A 22,195-nucleotide genomic window follows, 5' to 3' on the forward strand; every position below is an offset into this window, starting at 1 on the left:
ACTGTTTCACATTAAATGCATATGTTTAGGAAACGACTTTTGGACACATCTCTCACAGATGTTACTCGTTGAAGTGCTGTAGGTCTCTTTTTAATATACTAACCTCCTGAGGAAGAAAAAAAAACTTCGGCTTGTCTTTGCGCTTTCCAGGAGAAACCGGAGTCGTTAGCCGCGTTAAGTTAGCATCGGAGAAGAAGAAGTTGCGCCGGAAGTGGATGTTAAAGTCTTCAAAATAAAAGCCTTGCTGCTAACCCAACGCTTAATCTAAGCACCGTTTACCTCAGATTGGTTTTATTTTGAAAGTCAGAACCAGAAGTTGCAATTCCGACTCTTGCTAGCTTAACTGTTTGTCTGACTTAACGCGTTTCAGGCGGAGTTCAGGTCTTAAAACATTTGGCAAACTTCTTCACCGCTCCACTTCTTCGTCCACATATTTGCGCTGAGATACCTTTCCCCATGTCTGCCTTGGAGGAGTAACGACTCATGGAATATCATAACTGTGTGGCACGTTTACATTTTTGACACTTTTCTGGGCTTATTAAGCATTAAACCTTGTCTCCCTGCAGTGGAAGCGCTCCCAGGACAGACAGGAGACTTCTGGTTTGTAACTTTTTCTTTTCTCCCTTGTCGGATTTTTGGGGCGCACATGCGATGTCACGGACTATTAAAAGAAGAAAGAAATGTTTGTGTTTAGTTTTGCGGTTTCGGTACGAAGGTGTTTTTTGAGTTTATTTTTTTAAACCAGTTGAGCAACTGGCGACAGGACTCTATAATCAATGTGGTGTCAGCTGGAAGGACGCGGGGTCCGGATCTCACCTAAACGGTATGGCTTTAAATCACACACGTAGGCCTTTTAGAGTTAAACACTGTTTACGAATTAATATAGGCTACGCACATATTTATTGATTTGTTGATGTATTCAGCTATTTAGATACACTACAAGTGACGTAATGTGAGTAAGAATCCTTAAGATATTTAATTAGGTCAGTTTATCAGTCTTATGTATATATTTGGTTCCTTAAAAGTCCATGTTTCATTTATTTATTCATCAGCTCACATATTTACTTACACCCCTGCATGCAGACATAACTGGCATATTGTTTTCTTTTTTTATTTCTTGAATTAAATATGTGTCTCAGTTATTTCATGCATTTTTGACTCACTTGTTTCTTTGCACAATGCTTTCTGAACACACCAGACACAGTCTTATTTTGCATTTTATTGTATTTGGCAGTTGTGCCGTGGTAGTCAATTTCACATTTTGTTTTCGTTGGCAGTCAGTCAGGTGAGGTGAGAGCTACCGAGTCAATCCACCCCGCAGGTAGATCACACAGGTTGTAATATAAAACAAACCCGCAGCTGATGTCTTAATTTGATACTGTCAGGAGATCAGGGGCTTAAAACTGTCCTGTGGGAGGTGAAATAAGCACTAAGGAGATTCATTCATTCAGTTGAGCAGCTTTTACATCTTCTGTGGTAAAAGTCAAATTCAAATATTTATCTGAAGTAAACACACAAAAGTATTAGCATCAAAATATGTATGAAGTACCAAAAGCAAAAGTATTCATTATGCAGAGTCAGAATAACATATTATGTAACTGGATTATAAGTATTGTGTACATCATTTTACTGTTACACATGGTAAAAGTGGAGCTAATTTCAGCAGCTTTATATACTTTATCTTCTGGGTATCTTGTTAATTTCTCCCCCAGAGATCAATAAAGTTTTATTTTTGTGTACAATATTATATCAGTGTACTTGTTGATTATATGAATCTGCAAAGTAACACGTAATTATGATATCAAATAATTGTGGTGGTGTAAAAAGTACAATATTTGCCTCTTAAATTAAACAAAGTAGCAGAAAATGGAGATTCTCAAGTACTGAAGTACAGTATTTGAATAAATGTACATTCCACAAGTGTGTGTTGTCATCTTGTGTGTGTGAAAGAGAAGGCGAGATCTACATGTGATTGGAGCGAGATGTGACTGATAGAGTTGTTTCATATGGAGTTAGAGGAGGAGGAGGAGGCTAGATCTATGCAGGCTGAGCGTGGTATGAAACAATCACAGACCTGGAATTAATGGGCTGTTTGCACAGTGGGACAGCAAGGCATTGTAAATGAGCACATGTGAGGCCAAAGCTTTTACTCTACCCTCACAGAGAGAGAGAGAGAAAGAGAGAGGGCAAACATTTACCTGTGTGTGTTTGTATGTCACATGGTGTCGCAGCCACTCCTGTTGTCACTGTTTCCGTTGCTCACACTCAGGTGTGTTTCAGACCTGTCATAAAATCTGCTGATAAATGTGATGTGAGGCGCAAATTGTCTCCCGTTCAGCCGGCCTCCAGACATCTTCCACCCCCGTCGACTTCAAAGAGGCAGGATTAGGTTAGGACGGAGCCTGGTCCTAACACTAACACACAGTGCATTAGCTCTCTGTCGGATGGACGTGTCTGACATTAGCCACGCACGAGGGGGGCATTACTTTGTTAACAGGCTAATAGCACAGTAGCCACTGCCAGGTGTGGAGCTGCTTTATGGCATCTGCTTCCTGGGGAGGGTCTCACAGCCAGAGGCCCTCTGTACCATAATTCCCCCTGATTCCCCCTTCACTCACGCTGTCTCATGTGGATTAAACCCCTGCGGTTCACACTGGCAGCGCTCAAAACAGAAGTCAGACCAATTTGCCAGGTGCCAGAGTTAGTAAAGACACACTTTCCTGTATTGTTTTTCCACATGTTCATATATGTGTCTGTTATGTTTTAAAGCAAAGCGACTGTAGTAGCTGCACATGAACAAGTTAGCTGGATTCACATGTTTTAAGTTTAGTAAAAACATATACACAGAATAATAATAATCACCAACTATTTTTATAATGAGTTTTTGATTCAGCCATTTTTGAAGCAAAGAATTCCATCTTTCTTGGGTTCAAGCTTCTAAAATGTGAAAATTTGCTTCTTTCCATTGTTTTACATTAGTAATTGTAATTTATTTTGGCTTTGAAAAACAAGAAATTTGATGTGGATTTAAGGAAATTATGACAGGTATTTTTTCAGCTTTTTCATGCGTTATAGACCAAATAATGAAGTCAATAATCAAGACAAGAATTGGTAGATTAAATTAATTATAAAAAAAAACAAAAAAAAAAAACATTTCAGCCCTCATCATTTTATTTGACACACAAACGTAGCCAAGCTGCTTCACAGCAAGGAGAAACAAGGAAAAAATGGTTTAATTGCAACAATCATTAACGACAGTAAAATAATCAATACACGGATAACATCAGTAACAGCACAAAAATCAAATCCGGTTGAGAGGGAGACAAACACAGCATGTTACAAGACTAGTTGAAAGCAAAGTGAAATAGATCTGTTTCAAGCTGTCACTTAAAAATGTTCTCTGAGGTCGTCTCCCTGATATCCTGCTGGGAATGTTACAGTATTACACAGTTTGGAAGAAGAGTTTCTTCTGAGGGAACATAAAGGCACATGAAACAAGGAGAAAACAGGCCGCTTCCCAGCCATTTAATTAATATAATTAATGCTAAGTAATTCAGGTTGCCACTGTGGCTCACGGAGGCCTCGCCGTTAGTGTCATAGTTTAGTCTGTTTAGTCTGTTTATTCATGGAGTTTTGCTTGGTGACGTGGTTGCTTTCTGTCTGTTTGCTTAGGCCCTTGTCCTGTGGTTTCAGGGTATTCTTCCTGTGCTCATTTGGAAGACTCTCAGGCTACAGAGATTAGGATTAACATAAGTGTGCAGTGTTGAGTGGGGTTTTATTTACTAAGTGAGGTTTTGGATTTAGAGAGACTGGGATTTTTGTGTGTGTGTGTTCATCTGGGGGGGGGGATTCAGAGGGCTTGGGTCTGGTCCAGAGGGCGGAAGAACGTCGTGGTCCTCGTCTAGCCTTGCAGGGAGTGCAAATGATGCGTGTCATTGTAGCAAATGGAGCATGGTGATGAACTGCTGCTGCTGCTGCTGCTGTTTTACAAAGAAACCACTTAGAAAGTGTGCTTGCCTGCCTCCTGTGTGGTGCCTGAGTGCTCCAAGAAAGCCCTTAAGAAGCAAATAGCTCTCCTGCAACAGACTCACATAAGACAAATCCTGCAGATTCTTTCAGGATAGTCACCCTGTACCACCACCAATTCAAAATGAGCTTCTCCTCCTACGGGTGACAGTGTTCACCTTTGCTGCTTATGTTTTCTTATCGGCTTTAATTGCCATTGGCTGGCCTCCCTATGTTCTAGGGGTGTGTTAATAGCCTGGTTTACCGTTCGTCTTGCTTTCATCACCCGAAACACCTGGGGTTTTTTTGGCAGGTCGATGCATAGATCAGTAGCCTAAGCAAACAGGAAGCTCACCGCACTGTGATGTTATTTATCGTCAGCATGACAAGCAGGCACTTTGAGCCCCAAGGTTACTGCATGAGTGATGCGTCGACCAAACCTTGTTGCTCCTCAGTTTGCTGCATTGTATCCAGGGTGTGGCCCTGCTGAGTATGTGTCCTGTCACTGAAAGGGTTTACCTTTGTCAATCACGTGTATGCCCACCAATGGTCACTGATGATACATCCATTCAGTCACCATGACGTGCCACAAGCAAACAAACACACTGATGACATCTGCTCCTTCACACTTATTTTCTGTTGCCATACGTGTTTTTTTTTTCTCTCCCTTTGCTGCCTGAGGAAACCGTGAAGGAGCTGCGCCAGTAAAGCTGCATCTCTGACATTCTGATCATTCCACCTATTTTAACTCTTTCCGAGTGACCTCCTCCCTGTTTCTTACCTCCTCTGAGCGCTGGTTGGTATGCTGTCCCACTGTACATGCTGCACAGACAGGTGACTGGAATATTTTTTCAGTTAGTCACAGGTGAACTTCACTTTGAAATACAAATGAATCACCTCTGCCTCACTTATGATTCATGTTTCGTGTAGATGATGTCAGACATGACAAACTACATGAAAAGTCTCCTGGGAAGTGTTTACATTTGGCTCACACGAGGGAGTGTTTTATTTGACTTTTGAACAGTTTTGTTGGTTAACAGCTATTATAATGACTTTTCAATTTGTCACCATTTAACATAATGTATCTTTAAGTGATAAGTAACACATATGTAATATAACTGATAAAACGTGATCATTAGTTCTGACACCACAGTTTTTATTTTAATTGGGTAACTTCAATTTTTGTATGTGTGTGTGTGTGTGTGTGTGTGTGTGTAACCCATTTATATCAAAATAATTCAGTTAATATAGTTAAAGACGCAGTCTCATTTGCTATAATTTGATGTAATTCATTTAGATTAATTAAACTAGGGCTTTAACTTAGTTATTTCCAGTATTGATTGTTCAGTCTGTAATACATCAGAAAATGGTGAAAAATGTCCAGCTTAATTTTCCATTTCCTAAAAAGACGCATCCAAAATCCAAACATATTCACTATAGTATAATATATGGCAAGAAAAAGCCACACATGCTCACATCTGTAGATATTAAATGTTTCAGCTTGAAAATAGACTTTCAAGCAGACTAAAAGTTGCAGCTAGGAAATAAACTTTCAATGACATTTTTGGAAACATGCTTGACACTTGTGAGTAACATTCTGTCCTGTTTCACTGTAAATGTCACCTACTGCTACTGCTGCACAACTCCAGAGAGACTTTATTACAAAGATTCTGCAGTATTTGTTTCATATTGTTGCTAAACAAAATGAGCTGCTAATCCTTTTGTGATTACAAGCTGCACAAAGTTTAAATAATGCAGGTTATGGCAGGCATGGTGTTTACAGTAGCGAGGATTGCACATCACCATAAACAATCTCCTCCAATCTGAGGCAGCAGATTTATTGCATTGTGTTGAGGCATCATTTTTCCAAAGGAAAACAACTTCCCCACAGCCCAGGTGTGTTCAGAGAGAATACCTGAGGTTTTCTCTGGCAGTGCTGGGATGGTTTCTTCTAATCTGCATGCAGACCTGAGGTCAACCATGTTTGTCAGAGATTCCCAGATTACTGGATCCTGGAAAAAGCTGCAACAATAGTCGTGCTTTTAAGAGCTGAAAGGAGAGGCTTGTTTTCTTTGGTTGCAGATGTCTTTTGAATCCATTTCCTTTGGCTGTAAAGTTTCTGACTTGCATACATACCAGGTTGTCAGTGTCTCCGTTTGAAGGTCAGCCCTTCAGAATCTACAGCGTTCATAGCTGAACTCCACCTTGCCGCATGAAGAAGCAGAGGGCGACCTAGCTGTACTTGGTACTATTTTTCCATGACTTCTGCCAAGATTTTAAAGCCATACCTCAGTGGTTAAAGCACCAGGGTCATAAATCTGCAGTCCGCCACTAAAACCTCTCATTTTACATCTTAATTGAGGTACTTAGGTTGACTGTATAAGCTACAATATGCATTGTTTAAAATAATGTTGTCTTTTTGTCTCTCCCATCTATTTACTCTTGTTTCATCAGCTGATACGTCTTGGGAGTGATGCACTGGCTTCCCCTGGTTGCCATGGTGATTGCCTCGGCCCTGCCCTTCCCTCACAACCCCGTGTCCAGGATTGCTGCCGCAACGACAGAGCCTGGCTTTGACAACCGCAGAGAGCACCGTCATGACTCGGCTGCTCACCTCGCAGCTCCCCCTGTGGACTACAACTTCCATGGAAATGCCTCACAAACGGACTACAACATGGCTGCTACCCTTAGCCAAAACACCAACAGACAAAACCTCCAGAACCATAAGGATTATGTGAAATCCTCCGTAGATGAAGAGACTTCCACGTTCAAAGTGGAGAATCAAGGAACCTACCAATCAAATAGCAACTCAGGCAGCGATGACAAAAGCAGTGACACTGTGGATGTTCCCACAGAAGGAGGAACACTCAGGACCGAGGATATTTCCCAGGATAATTCTTTACCAAAGGATTACAAAGCTGACAGCAGCAGCAGGAGAGATTACTCCAGTTTTGTGGACTTTTCCAAGAAGGACAATCTTCAGGACCCTACAGAAAGACTGCTGCCAGTTTCCACGGCGGAAACGCATAATGCAGTCAGTCCTGCTGCTAATCTAAAGGGTCAAAGAGGACCAGAACCAACTGTTCCCTCGGAAAAGCTCAGAGATGCACCTACAGTTGAGACAGGAAGCACGCGGACACCTGGGGCTGGAAGAGGTCCAGCTGAGGAGAGCTTGAACCTGGAGGCAGGGCTGGGTCTGGGGACCGGGCTGGACAATATCTTAGAAGGGGACGAGATGTTTCTGGATGCACATCCGCGAGTCCTGTTCTCACCTTCCCCATCGCCTCCAGAGCACCCACCTCTCCTGCTCATGTTGGAGACCGGCCTGCTGGAGGAGGACGGGGAGGGAGAGGAGCAGGAGGACATGGACGGACACATCGAGGGTCACGGGGACCGGGCGATCGACAGGAGCACAACTCTGAGTTGGGCAGACTCTTCCAGAGTTACAGAGGTTGCCCGCCCTGTCAAAAGGGATAAACGCTCACACTTGATGGACAGAAGGAGAGGGGAAAAGTCAGTGTGCGAGGCGGAAAGTGTTTGGGTCACTGACAAGAAGACTGCCATCGACTCCCACGGTCAGAAGGTCACCATCTTACAGGAGATCCAGACGCAGACAGGACCACTCAAACAGTACTTCTATGAGACTCGTTGCCGCGAGGCCGAGCAGACAACCAACACTGGCAGGTCGAGGGCCGGCGCTGCACTTAAACCTGTTGGGACGGGCGTAGCCGGGGCCGGCTGCTTGGGCGTGGATAAAAAACAGTGGGTGAGTGAGTGCAAAGCCAAGCAGTCGTACGTCCGAGCACTCACCAAAGACGCTAACAACAGAACCGGATGGAGGTGGATCCGCATCGACTCGTCCTGTGTCTGTGTGCTGCTGTCCAGAGCCAATCAGGCGCTGGGAAGGGAGGTCTTGACGAGGAGGGGGAGAGGCTGAGAGAGAGAGGGGGGGGTGATAGGGAGAGATGGCAAGAAGTAGAAAGTGACACAGAGCAGAGCAGCTGTGACATCCTTCTGTGTGCACTTTCACTTTCTTAAACTTGACTTAGTTGTCCCTCTCTCTCCTCCAGCCCGTCCTCCACCGTAACCTCAAAAGACTTTTAAAAAAAACAAGAAGACCTCATTACTAGATCTTAGGGAAAATTGTCATATAGAGATTTTACTGTTTTTTGTATGATTTATCTTTCATAATCTAAGTTATTTTTGATTAGTATGTAAGCATGTGTATGTCTTTGATATTAATATATTCCTTTATATATGTGTACAATATGACACCAGTATACCTTTATGTATGAAGCTATGTATATCAGTGTGTATTTATAGAAGAAGTCTTCATGGAGTGGTAGGTCTCTCCAGTGTCTGATGATAATTCTAGCCTCTGGGCCGCTCGGGTTGTGAGAGGAAGGAGCGCCACCTACTGAGGCTCCACTTTACTGCTCCACACTGTTCACACATGGATTACCATGAATGTGACAGTGCATTTTAGTATCGGATACAGAAACTACAGCATGGGCACACTTAAGCATGGTTTCACTCAGGCTGATGATTTGACAGTTTTATGGGAGGAAACATCTCCAAATGTGGAACGTGTTCAATGTGGTTCATGATGTAAACCCATGTGGTTTGTAAATTATACGACACTTAAAAACTAATTTTACCATCTTCTGGTTTGTCCAGTTTGCCTGCCAAAATGTGGTAATAAAGGATCTTTGTACTCGGCACATTATTTTCATACCAATTAATTGATGTGAATATGCAGAATTGAGTTCTTGAAGCACTCCAGGGTTTATTTTGGGAAAGGATAAGTTACGATAAGTGGTATTTTTTTCAGCATTTTACTGCAGTAATCTGCAGTTTCCTCCAATTACAGCTTCATAAAATACACTCAGTGTTAGAAGAAGTATACAGGTCAGTTACTTGTGTAAAAATAGTAATACCCTCATTTAAAAATACTCCTTAGGAGTCGAAGTCCTACATATTTTGTGTATAAAATTCTAATCTGTTGAGCAATTAGTGGCTATAGCTGTCCAATAAATGCAGTGGAGCATAAAGGACAACATTTACATTTACCTCATAAATGTGGTGGAGTACAATAATTAAAGAACTGTACAACAATGTTTAAATTGTAATTAAGAATGGTACTTGAGTAAACTCACCACCGCACACGTGACTACCTGCAGAGAGACAAAAAACAAATTAATGGGAAAAAGAAAAAAGGTTGCGATGATCAGCAGATCCACCCGGATCGCTTTATTATTTTTTTCTTTCTTTTACATCACAATTTTCATCATCATCATTATTGTTTATTTTCCAGATGATATTTTCAATTTGTATTACTATCACTTTAATCATGGAAATCTGTTAAATCATTGCACAATTTGTTCTCAAAATGTACACATACAGTAGCGTATTTGAATGACCATTTTCAATGTTTCATATTTACTTTTTAAAACTAGTTCAAATGAAGTCAAGAAGAAACGGAACATGTACATACATTTATCCAATACATACCTAAAGAAAATAAATAGATATTGTAAAAAATAAAAAATACAACTGAAAAAAATACACACATTTTACAAATTGATCCCCAGGCTCCCGACCCCTGTAGGTTTATCATACAGATATATATTTTTTTTAAAGACACCTCATATCATCTTCACCACCAAAAAAATGTTTGTAGGTCATTGTCGTTTGTTTGACATGCATCGTAAACACAGAGGCTAAAGGTTTTGTTTCCTGGGCTTCCTCGGGTTCGCCCTCTCTCCCTGCCTCTCTCTGATCCCCCCCCAGAGAGCTCTTGGTTTCTGTTATGGCTTGTGTGTGCAGTAAAATGACCGGCTTCTGTCCATCCTTTCGTTTTTTTTATATCCCTCCTCCCTGTGAGTCACTGTTACGTCTCTCTGCCACCTCTCCTATCATCAGGATTACCCGAGACCCTGAGCTGATGATTACAAGTCATGACCCGCACAATTACATCATGGAGGGCCAGTGAGGAGTTAAAGTCTGACCTCAGTGTCATGTCATGTTATGTCATGTCTCATGCCTTCTTCAATATACAACACTTCGGTACCACTTTCTAATTAGACATACTTTACTTTCCCCAGTGTGAGTGGTTCTAAGGGAGTTCCAGGGGGTCCCCAGAACAATGGAGAATAGACTATTTTTTACTATTTTATTCACTATAGAGGTCAGCCAAATGTGAGTAAGAGTCCTGTAGTTGATAGCCATAGAATTCTTGTCTTAATCACATCTAACATCTATCTTTTTTTATCTTATAGAAATCCCAAAAGTCTTGTCATATGGGGGTCTGTGACCTGATGGGTATCAATTTAAGGGTTAGGGGGTTATGACTGACTATTTTTGTAATAAATATGATGTAATGCTTTAGATATATTATTTATAGGCCAGTAAAATGATACATTATTTAAAATGACTTTTGGGTTGCAAGGACATGAAAAAATAATTTTGGCTTTGTCTTTTTCCTTAAGCCATTTATTAACAACTTACTAACAATTCAAACTCCACACATGATATAACTGTGGTGGAAGAAACCTTTATGAATTACTAAAACAGCATTTTGGACCACAGATCTAATGGCTCATTATCAAGTCTGGAAACTTTTGAGTTTTTACATTAAGTTCCTTATACTTAGCTACCAGCGTTTACAGTTATAAATGCTAATATGATGTTGATAAGTGGTTAATAACATCCTTTTTTTCCCCAAAAGATAATGTTTGAGCTGTCCATTAGCAGAGTCATCATATTTTGAACCATCTAAATTGATTTGTCACAACCTTGCCACCCAAAACTCTTTATTAGCAGCTTTTTTTTACTGATCCATAAAGCATTGATAAATGATTTAATAAATGTTTAGATATTTTGCGATTGCACTTTGAAAAAGCTGGGAAACTCAAAAGAGGCAAATAAAAAATAAATAAATTGAAACATCAGAAGGCTGAAATATCCTGACTCTTTAGTCTCCAGTATGAGTTAAGCTCCAAAAACGCTGGGTCCTACATTTTCCATAATGCAACCCAGTAGAATCTTTTTGGAAAGCTCCTCCAGCACCACAGGGGACGTTATACAGCTGTTTTACAGGCTGCATAGGTCTTTTCATGATGAGTAAACTTAGCTTTATGTGAAAAATCTGCAGAGTGCCTCTTTAACATTGATAGAGCCTGTACTTAAAAAAATCCTTGTAAAGTACGCCTTTTCAGAGAGTGATACCAACACTTGATTTATGGATTTCCTGCCACTGACATCATGAACACAATGCCTCCGCTGCATCGCTCCACCCTGTCCCATCCACCTCTGTGGCTTTGATCTCTATAATGGGGTCCCTTCAAAAGAGATTACTTAGCCTATCAGCTTTCAAGGTGCCAATAGACAAAGCATGAGGAGGGTCCCATTGATGTGGTCGGAGCCAAACAGTGGTCTGAACTCAGACGTGTTTTACTACACCAATCCGACCAACTGGGGACACTTATACACCCCTGACAGGCCCATAGAAGCCAACAATAGAGCCACAATGGCTGACACTGAACACCATGAGCAGAAAGGAGAACACCAGTGTTGTGTAGTTATAACAGGTTAATGTCCATCCCGTCATTTCCCCCAATCAGTTTACAATTTTAACATCCTTCCAGTCGTTCCTCTGTTTTTCAAATCTAAACCTTACAGTGAGGTTAACTTCTGCCCCGGCTTTCAGTAAAAACACCTGTTGTTGAGCAGAAGTTATAAGGCGACACGTTTAGGTTGTTTTCAAACTGTAAGAGAATAAATGGCAGCAAGTAGTGGTTCCTTGAAGGTAGGAAAATGAGCCCTGATATTGCCAACTCTGCTGACTGTGTGCAGACTCCGACAGGAATGAAGAGAGGGGGAAACGTGCGGGACCAACACCGGTGTTGTCCTTCATTAACCCCACAGCACAGTCACACTAAGAGAGGAAGAGCAAAGACAGAACGACAGGAAGAGAGAGACAGGAAGAGAGAGACAGAGAGAGAGAACAGCTGATCCCATTCAACCTTCCCAGTCTGGTCGGAAAATACATTCATACATTCTTCATGTCATTTTCCCCCTTTATTCCTTTGCTTCTGTTATTGCAGAATGGTCAGACCGATAGGTTTATTTTGAAGTTAAATGGTTATATTCATTGCTTCTTTCTCCGTGGATGAGCGAGCAGGGTCCTCTAGTCCCAATCCAGTCAGCGCCCTGAGGAGAGAAACAGCATTATTCCCACGTCACTGCATCTGCGGCCTTAATTCAACTCTGCCTAAATCCCCACCAACCAAAACCCACCACTTAAAGACCTTAGGGGGACTACTAAAATCCCATGCTCAAACCAATCCACCTCAACAAACAGAATCATAAAACAACGAGGCTCGAAGAAATGTGTTCGGCACATGTGAAGGCGTCTCGGATGTTTTTGTTTCACCACACGGATAAAACCCTGCACGGATGCAACAGTACTAGGCAGTTTAATTAATGTGTGTTCTCACCTCAGCCCCTCAACAGGAGTACGTCCTCACTGAGGCAGATTCACCCCGGGCACCAGAGTTGGCTGTTTTGGAGACCGGAGAAACAGACACAGACAGGATCATTATCGTAAATGCAATGTCTTAAACAGCACTGACCTTCCACAGGCATTCCCATTAAGAAGTGGAATGGAGGATAATAGTCTTCCTCTGTACTTTGAAGCGTCTGTTCCTTGTTATTGCCAGTTCCTTTACTAAAGGAAAGAGAAAATTCCTCCGCCAAACTAATGGCAGAGTAGCATGAAAACAACCAACTGCTTTGTGCATGTGACTATGTGCGTGGATTTGCAGCAGCTTATATAACATGGCTGACAGTGGTTGAGAGAAGTATTCAGATCCTTTACTTCAGTAAAAGTATCAATACCACACTGTAAATATACACCACTACAAGTAAAAGTACTGCATTCAGAACTTGACTCAAGTAAAAGTACTCATTGTGCAGTAAAATTTTCCCTGTCAGTGTTTTAATATTATATATGATGTTTTTGGGTTAATGTTAAAGCTGCATTAATGTGAATGTTACATTTTAGTGCTGTAGATTTTATGGTTGTCCTTTCTATACTGCTGGGAAGTTCGAAGGGGTTCTATTTGAAATTTACTGCGCATGAATTGTCTGCATAAAGTTCTCAACATGGAGGTGGCTGAGCTGGCAGCTATAGCTAATGGTGCTAACTCCATAAACAGTGCTAAACAACAGCAATGATGCTGACAGAGCTAATGATGTTAACCATGGGGACACTGGAGAGTGGGAACCACCCTTCCACACCCCCACTGTCCTGGTACTAGCTGTGGCACAGGAGGTAGAGCAGGCTATCCACTTTTGGGAAAACTGGAGGTTTGATCCCTGACTCCTCCAGTCCACATGTCGAAGTATCCTTGGGCAAGATACTGAACTGTGAGTGCTTGTGAATGTTTAACTGAGTAGCAGGTGGCACCTTGTATAGTAGTCTTGGCTACCAGCGTATGAATGAGGGAATTTGACAAGTAGTGTTTAAGTGCTTTGAGTGGTCGGAAGACGATAAAGGCATTATTCAAATGCAAGTCCATGTACCATTTACCAAATTAGCTGATTCATTAGCCAATGGCATACACACGTGCAAACTTGCACGCTGGGCTGGATTGACTAATCATGGCAAACTATAGAGAATTAAGATTACAACACACACACAGAGGTAGCGTGATGTTTGTGAGACCCACGCATCTTCAAAAAGTCAGCTTTTCATGGTGTCGGAAAAACAGCCCTGTTTTCAGCGTTGTGATGACACATGTTTCAGCTTATCGAAAAGGGTTTTAAAGAGTTTATTTAGCTTAAGAAGTAGGAGAATTTTCCTAACACACAAAGGAATGTCCCTCAGTTCATCACAAACATTCAAAGTAAACACATTGAGAGACACGTGGTTTTTACTGGACAGAAAGGGCATGAAAAACTGTAATCTGAAAAGTAATAAAAACTGTCAGATAAATGAAGTGGAATAAAAAGTGCCATATTTACCTCTGAGAGATAGTAAAGTAGAAGTATGAAGTAAAGTACCTTGAATTTATACTTGGTACAGGCTTTGAATAAATGCGTTTAAGAAATGTACTACATTCCACCAGTGGGGACTTAAAACAAATTTCAAATCAAGATGTGAACACGTGTATTATCGGATCTGCAGGTCACCTGATGAGCTACAACATACCTTTAGCCCTGATTCCTGTCATGCTCATCATGTGAGTAACGCCATATAGAGTAACAGGTCATCGTCTAAATTGAGACGCGCCTCGAGGGCTCAGAGGAGCCGAGCAAATGTGAACATGAGAGCGGAGGTGTCAGAGGTCGGGGGGATCATACTCACCATCACTCTGAACCTTTCTCAAGGTAACAGAGGGTGTAGAGATGGCTGAGGCACGGAAGTTAGCAGGCAGGGTCTCGGCGGAGTCGGAGGTCACGCCCCGAAGGTCTTTCTCCCTAAACATCTTCCTCCAGGAGGGCGAGCGGGTGAACGTCTTTGTTCCATCCTGCTAGACAGACAGAGTGTGTGAACAGAGACATGGCTGCTCAGACACTTTATCATTTAGTCAAATCTGTTTTTATTTATTATTTAATTTCTTCAAGCTGGTTAGCGTGCTGACCTCATCAGGTCGCCTTTCCGTTCCCATGGAGATGAGGGAGTTGTACTCTTGCTCCAGGAGCTGTCTGGCCTGCAGGAGAGAGGTGATGTGGAGCTTTGAGATTCAACTGGACTCCACTTATGACACATTTTCAGGGCAGGTGTGCTATGCTGCCATTCATTAGCTCATGTTTGAATATTATTTCTGCTTTGAATCAGCACAGTTGGAACTCGGAAGGGTCAGAGGAGACTTGTTACAGTTAAGTATGTGAGTTAAGGCATTTTAAGCCTTTATTATAGATAGCAGACAAGTGTCAGGAAATAATGGACAATCAAAGATATCATACATATCAACCAATTATAATGCTAAATATCATCAGAGGGTAACTTATTTTCAAGCTGGACCCTATTTTCCCATGTTTTTATGTCTAAGTGACTCATGGAAACAATCATTTTTGAAATCGGTCCAGTATTGAGTGAGAGCGCTGCACCCAGCAAAATAGGCTGCAATATATACAGTTGGGGCATGTGCCCATCGTCAAATTACATCCACTAAAAGTGCTTGTTGTTGTCACTAACAGGCTCAGATTGTTATTTTATGTGTCTGACAACATTATAAAAAGGACCCTACAGAGATAGACCTTTTTGTTAAAGAGAGACCATTTTCGTTATCGCTATCGCTATTACCAAACACACCAGACTCCATTTCAATAAACAGTAATATTATCATGGTAAAACACGCTTCATTCAAATTCAACAGAAACAAAATAAAACTTACAAAAGCTGTCTTGGTTTGTCTCTCCACTGTTCCAACAATCATCATCTCTGGTTTGTTTGGTTTACACCCTTAATTCACCCAGTTAGATGTGAAAACATGCTGGCTCTGTACACGCTAAAATTACCTTTTATTGGAATGGAGTCTGGTAGGTTTGGCAATGGTAATTTCAGGGCTGTTCCTGGTTAAACAAAAAGGTCTATCTCTGTAGGGATCCCTTCCATAATGTTGTCACACACTTATAACAACAATCTGAGCCTGACAGTGGCAAAAACAAGCACCTTTAGTGGTAGTATATTGATGGTGCACAAATGCAAGTGTGGTTACATTAGAGCCTGTTTCTCAGCTGCCGGTGCTCCGACTCAATACTCGACCAGTTTAAAAAAAACTGTCGTTTTCATTCGTCACTTAGACACAGAAACATATGAAAATAGGGTCCAGAAAAATCCTTTAGTTACCCTTTAAAACCTGTGTCTGACGAAGGTCAATCTGTCTTGCTGCAGTAAATAAATGCTTTAATTGTGATTGTATAAAAAAGAAATGCTATTAAAGACACTTTTAAAACAACAATAAGTGATAAATAAAATGAAGGGGCTGCAAAGCCTTTGTTCTGCTAGGAAAATTGTCATATATATGGTTAAGGTATTGATTAATGTGAACTTAAGTCCTCCACTCGGATGTTTGAGTTTCACTGTGCAGAATGATGCATGTGTAGAGTTTGGCACGGTAGTATATTTTGAAAGAGGGAAAGTTCCACGGTCTTTACTTTAAACACCAGTTTAACAAATGGACATTTGAGCATGATTTTAGTCTATCCCAACTAGTTTGGAAGCCAATCATGATCCAGTATGCAACTTAAACAGATGTGATGAGGTAACATGAAGGCTCCATCTCACATTTTCAGTGAACTTGGAAACATCTAGTGTCCAGCAGTTAAAATCTGAAAGCAAAAATAACTGCATATTGTAGATTTTCCAATGAGAGAGAAGAAGATTTCATTTATATGTGGTCAAACTAAAGCTGGAGCCCCAGTAGCTTTATGGTTCGGGTACATAGTACATACAACATAACCACAACGTCGATGATTCAATCTTGGCTTGGCACCTCTCTATACGTTTTCTGTAGCTGCCATCAGAGGCAGTTATACAGTTTAAGTTCATTTAATATTTTTTGAGATAAAAACAAGAAGAATTTACGTTTTAGGAAAGGATATGATTTGTTAATAAATACAAATAAATACCTTGATAAACAATTGAGAACATAAAATCTGGTAACATACATCTTATATTTCATAGAGGAACTAATATTCTTTTGTTGCTGTGGGTCGGGTCGGTCGTGTTGCTACACCTGTATATGCATGCGGTGCCAGGAGGAGCAGAGCACCTGTGAGGCTCGACAGAGAGCACCTGTGATCTTTAAGTTTTCTTTTGCTGTGCATTTTACCAAGATTTGGGCTACATGAAGACTTGTTAAGCCTGAAGTTTCATTTCTAACTTCCCTTGAGTTAATGTGGCCAATGAGGTATGCAGAGTTATTTTATGTTTTAATTACACTAATTAGATATGCTAATGAAGCTCACGTGATAGCTGCGTGATAGCTCACGTTTTTGTTGGATGTATATGTAAACTGTTTTAATCATTCTCTATGAGAATGCTCTGTATTACCTTTGACTCATTATGGTGTGTGTTTTTTATTTTATCTAGTTCTCACAGCATGTTGGACAGCATGTTTGATCGCATGTTTGATATCATGGATGTGCAAATAAATGCCCGTTACTCCAAGAACGCTTTGAGCTCGTGCTTTCAACTGGAGGGGAGTTATAATGAGAACTCAGCCTGCTCCATAGGAGATGGAGAGATGATGATCAGTGCCCGCCATTGACGAAGCTGCAAGCAAGTTTCCCAGAGTTTCATCGTGCTCTAGCAGCGAACAAATAAGACTGTGCATTCACCTATAACCTTGCAAGTGGCAAACGGAGTTTAATAGCATTGTGTGGTTAACCCAACAAGAAGTAACACATTTAAAACAAGTTAAATGTTAAGAAGTGGAGTAACCTCGCCAGCTTTAAAGGGACTCTGTAAGTGCTAAAAAGGCAAAATGTTCGGGTGTTATGTACATGTTCTAAGTTTAAGTCTTTGCTGATTCCAACATAGTGTTTCACAAATAAGCAATTTTGAAGTGTAACTGACATGTAAAGGTACCATACTTGTTTAAAGGTGAATTGTATTAGTGGACTGTACATGTTTCTAGGTTAAAGTTTTTGTAGATTTCAACATAGTATTTACCTTTAAGTATTTTTTGAAGTGTCAATCACATTTAAAGGGACAGTCTAACTATTTTGGTAATTTGTTAGGTGACAAAGGGCTGGTGTTTTCTGTTACATTACAAATGCAAATAAGTTAATTTCTATTGTGAAACGGCACATTACGTAAAACAAAATTCAGTCGGTTGAAATTCAAGGCTAAGAAAGCCAAGTTAATTGCATCTTATCACTGCCATATACACCATAAGCTAATTGGTAATTTAAGCTAAGCTAGTTAATCAAACTAATTTAGTTTATTTAAGTTTTATACAAGTAAACAAGGACAGTTCAAACAGTAGTGAAAAATGGCTGAGGATGAAGCTAATAAGCAGGACATGCACAGTAACTGTGAAGCTGTAGAATTACAACAGCCATCTAAAAACCCTGATAATGAGTCTTTAGACACAAACCCACCTAAAGAGACCCAAGTTGCTGCAGAAGGAAGACTACGAAGAAGTCAGAGAACCCGAAAGCTTACTGAAAAGGGTCAAGAACTCTATGATGATAAAGCTAAAAGGCTTCAACATCGCTTCACAATTGCTTATGGCAAATGGAAAGCTCTTGCTAAGGAGGCTAAGAAGGCACTCGCAGGAAGTCCATCCAGTGAAGCCCTGCAAGACCACATGACCAAGATTCAATGTGCTTCAACAGAAGTGAAAGACATTTATGAAGACTTGCACAAATTAGTTGTTCCTGATGGAGAGACCCGCCGCCGAGTAGACACTTGCCATGCCATCTCAGGACAGTTTATAGAATGTGCGTGGAATTGTCTTGAAGAGAAAGATGAAGGTCAAGACTCTCATAAAGGACTAACTCAGTGGGCTGAGACTGGCTCGGTGTTCTCATCTGCAGCATCACAGAAGTCTAGTTCAGGCTCTCAAGGGTCAAGGTCTACAGGCAGTTCAAGCAAAAGATCAAGTCGCTCAAGCAGGTCCTCTGCAAAGAAACAAGAAGCAGCAGCAGAGCTAGCTGCCACTGAAGCCACACTGAAAGTCTTACAAGAAATGGAACGTGAGAAACAAACGCTTGAAACTCTTGAAGCTGAAAACAGACAGAAACTTGCACTACAAGAAGTGGAAAATGCTGCAAGACGAAATGCATTAGAAGAGAAGCGTAGGCAGATAGAGCGGTTAGAGACAATCAAGAAGATGAATGCTGCAAAAGCACGACTGCAAGTCTATGAACAAGAAGTGGGCTCTGACGAAGAGATATCAGAGATGCTCCATAACTGCAAGTCAAAGCAGGAGAAACCTGCACCTAACTCAAAGGGTCTTACAGTGCATCATGTGGCACCACCACAAAATTCCACACCTGCACAACCTGCTGTGACAACACAAATGGCCACAAGGGGGCAACCCGCAACTGATGCTCATCAGGAGGATAGCACTACAGCACTTGCAAAAGCAATAGCAGAGTCTATCAATGCAAGCCGTCTCCCAGTACCAGAGCCTTCTGTTTTCAGTGGAGATCCACTCAAGTACAAAGACTGGAAAATATCTTTTCAAACATTGATAGACAGGAAGAACATCCCGGTAAATGAGAAAGTCTACTACCTCCGCAAGTATGTCGGTGGACCTGCAAAGAAAGCCATTGAGAGTTATTTCCTGTTAGGAACAGATGCAGCTTACTATGCAGCATGGAATATCCTGGAGGAAAGGTATGGAAGCTCCTTCGTGATCGCTAAAGCCTTCAGGGATAAGCTCACTTCATGGCCAAAGATAGGACCCAAGGACAGCGTTGAACTAAGAGAGTTCTCAGACTTCCTTCGAGGCTGTGAAGCAGCAATGTTACAGATTAAGAGTCTTGAAGTCCTTAACGACTGTGGTGAAAACCAAAAAATACTCACCAAGCTTCCTGACTGGTTAACAGCCAGATGGAACAGAACAGTCATTGAGATTGAAGAAGCAAGCAAGTCATTCCCAAGCTTCAGCCAGTTTGTTGAGTTTGTCTCAAAGGAAGCTAAGATAGCTTGCAACCCGGTTACTTCTCTTCATGCCCTGAAGTCTAGTGATGGTGAAAAGGTGAAGACACCAAAGACTCGAAGCATGGGTGCAAAGGTGCTGGTAAGCAGCTCTGAAGAAAACCCAGATAGTAAAGTGTGTGTTTTATGTGAGAAGTCAAACTATGGTATTTATGCATGTCGAAAGTTCATGGACAAGTCAATCGCAGAACGAGTCAAGTTTGTGCAAATGAAAAAATTGTGTTTTGGATGTTTGAAACCAGGACACCACTCAAAGAACTGTGAAAAGAGAAGCGTCTGTGACACATGCAAAAGGACGCACCCAACGTGTTTGCATGAAGACCGTATGAAGGAAGACGGAAAGAGCAAACGTAAAGATAGTGGGAAACACTCAAAGGAGAAGGAAAGATCAAAGGAAAGGACGGATTCTAAACAGACAAATGAAACCTCAAATGAAGCAACATCTGACCGAGTGGTACAAGACATGGACAGCACCTACACATCCACAGATATTCCAGTCTGGCTGTCCACAACAAGCAACCCTGAGAATGAAGTCCTTGTATGCGCACTTCTGGACAATCAAAGTGACACCACCTTCATCTTGCAAGAAAGGGCAGAAACTCTGGACACACAGAAAGAGCCTGTGCAATTAAAGCTCTCCCAGTAACCTATTCAAGAGAGTTCATTCCTGTCAATTTAAGTCATATTCCCACATCCAAGACAGCAAGGACATGGCCTCACCTAGAGCACCTTGCTGAAGAGACTGCTCCTTTAATCAAATGTGATGTTGGTCTGCTCATAGGTTATAACTGTTCCCAAGCCCTGCTACCCAGAGAAGTGGTGTCAGGCAAGGACAATGAGCTATTCGCTCAAAGAACAGACCTTGGCTGGAGTATAGTCGGATGTGCCAATCCCTGTGTCGACTATGGCGATGCAATTGGAAGCAGCCACAGAATCGTGGCGAGGGAAGCGACACTTTCCCTTCAGTCGTCTCCTAGTCTCCCAAGTGAAGTTCGATATATATGCCGGACACATGTCAAGGAATTAGTCACTCCGCCAGATGTGTTAAAGATACTCGAATCCGACTTCAATGAAAGAAATGTCGAGGACTCTCACTTCTCTTAAGAAGACCTACGCTTCATATCAATAATGGAGGAAGGAATCAAGGTCAGTGCAGACGGTCACTGTGAAATGCCATTGCTATTTAAGGAAGACAAGCCGAGTCTGCCAGACAACCAGAGAAGTGCAAATCATCGTCTCAAGTGTTTGAGAAAGAGATTTGAGAAAGACAAGCAATACCATAAGGACTACACAGTCTTAATGAGTGAAACCATAACTCGTGGAGACGCTGAGAAGGTTCCAGTCGACGAACTTGACAAGAGTCCTGTCTGGTACATCCATCTCCACGGGGTAAGATACGGGTCGTGTTCGACTGCTCAGCAAAGTTCCAAAGGGTGTCGTTAAACGATCATCTGCTTACTGGGCCGGAATTGACGAATACTTTGATAGGTGTCCTTTGTCGGTTTCGCAAGGGTCCAGTTGCAATAATGTGCGACATCGAATGCATGTTCCATCAATTTCATGTTAGAGCAGAAGACCAGGATTATTTGAGATTTCTCTGGTGGGACAACAGGGATTTCCAATCTGAACCATCAGTCTACCGAATGAGAGTGCACCTGTTTGGGGCAGCCTCATCACCTGGCTGTGCAAACTACGGCCTTAAGCACATTGCCGCTCAAGGACAAGGTCGCTTCAGTGAAGCATCCATCCGCATCATTGAAAGAAACTTTTATGTGGATGATGGTTTGATGAGTGTGGCAACAGAAGAGGAAGCGATTCAGTTAGTCAGGGAAGCACGGCAACTCTGCAGCACTGGTAAGCTACGAATCCACAAGTTCATTTCTAACTGGCAGCGGGTACTTGAATCACTCCCTGAAGAAGAGCGTGCTGAAACCGCAAGAAATCACGACTTAACCTTGGGTGAGCCGCAGATTGAGAGACCCCTAGGTGTTAAATGGTGTGTCACTTCAGACCACTTCCAATTCAGAGTAGTTGTGAATGAACGTCCGCTCTCTAGAAGAGGAGTCTTAGCGACAGTAGCCTCCATCTTTGACCCTTTCGGCTTTGTAGTGCCTTTCATTCTACTCGGGAAGCAAATACTTCAACAACTGTGTCGTGACAAGATCGGATGGGATGAACCATTATCGAATGATATTCGTTCCCAGTGGGAGTCCTGGCTCTTGGATCTACAGAACCTAGCTGATGTCAAGATTCAGCGATGTTACCTACCAGAAGATTTCAGACAAGTCCAAAGATATGAACTCCATCACTTCTCAGACGCAAGTGTCACAGGGTATGGAGAATGCACTTACCTGAGAGCAATCAGTGTATCAGGACAAATCCACTGTTCTCTAGACATGGGCAAGGCCAGAGTGGCCCCCACGAAGGTCACTACAGTGCCACAACTTGAGCTGTCAGCAGCTGTTGTTGCAGTACATACAAGTGACATGCTCAGAAAGGAGTTGGAGA

The 22,195-nt window shown here is 41.7% G+C and overlaps 2 protein-coding genes across 5 annotated transcripts in view; one reads left to right on the forward strand and one right to left on the reverse strand.

Annotated features, from left to right (window-relative positions):
- The first annotated feature begins 682 nt into the window (after positions 1 to 682).
- On the forward strand, positions 683 to 8,072 carry ntf4 (neurotrophin 4). Its single transcript, XM_033644072.2, has 2 exons — positions 683 to 823; positions 6,460 to 8,072. The coding sequence occupies exon 2, from the start codon at positions 6,479 to 6,481 to the stop codon at positions 7,940 to 7,942; it is 1,464 nt and encodes a 487-aa protein (XP_033499963.2). The 5' UTR covers positions 683 to 823; positions 6,460 to 6,478; the 3' UTR covers positions 7,943 to 8,072.
- A 2,272-nt stretch (positions 8,073 to 10,344) lies between these two features.
- ppfia3 (PTPRF interacting protein alpha 3) overlaps positions 10,345 to 22,195 on the reverse strand; it is a 42,838-nt gene continuing 30,987 nt past the window's right edge. For 2 of the 4 annotated variants that reach the window (XM_078161630.1, XM_033644503.2), the window contains exons 27-30: positions 14,652 to 14,720; positions 14,375 to 14,537; positions 12,504 to 12,565; positions 10,345 to 12,216 (exon numbers count right to left, since the gene is read on the reverse strand). In XM_078161630.1, coding sequence (XP_078017756.1) covers positions 12,513 to 12,565; positions 14,375 to 14,537; positions 14,652 to 14,720 — 285 coding nt within the window. In that variant the 3' untranslated portion in view covers positions 10,345 to 12,216; positions 12,504 to 12,512. Of the gene's footprint in view, positions 12,217 to 12,503; positions 12,566 to 14,374; positions 14,541 to 14,651; positions 14,721 to 22,195 lie in introns of all 4 variants that reach the window. The other 2 variants (XM_033644504.2, XM_033644501.2) reach the window with 1 other exon arrangement.

This window comes from Epinephelus lanceolatus, chromosome 18, assembly GCF_041903045.1.
Source record: "Epinephelus lanceolatus isolate andai-2023 chromosome 18, ASM4190304v1, whole genome shotgun sequence".
Classification (NCBI taxonomy): domain Eukaryota; kingdom Metazoa; phylum Chordata; class Actinopteri; order Perciformes; family Serranidae; genus Epinephelus; species Epinephelus lanceolatus.

What these genes read in the sequence shown, in the direction of transcription:
- ntf4 (XM_033644072.2), top strand. Translation starts at nt 6,479, where the DNA reads ATGCACTGGCTTCCCCTGGTTGCCATGGTGATTGCCTCGGCCCTGCCC.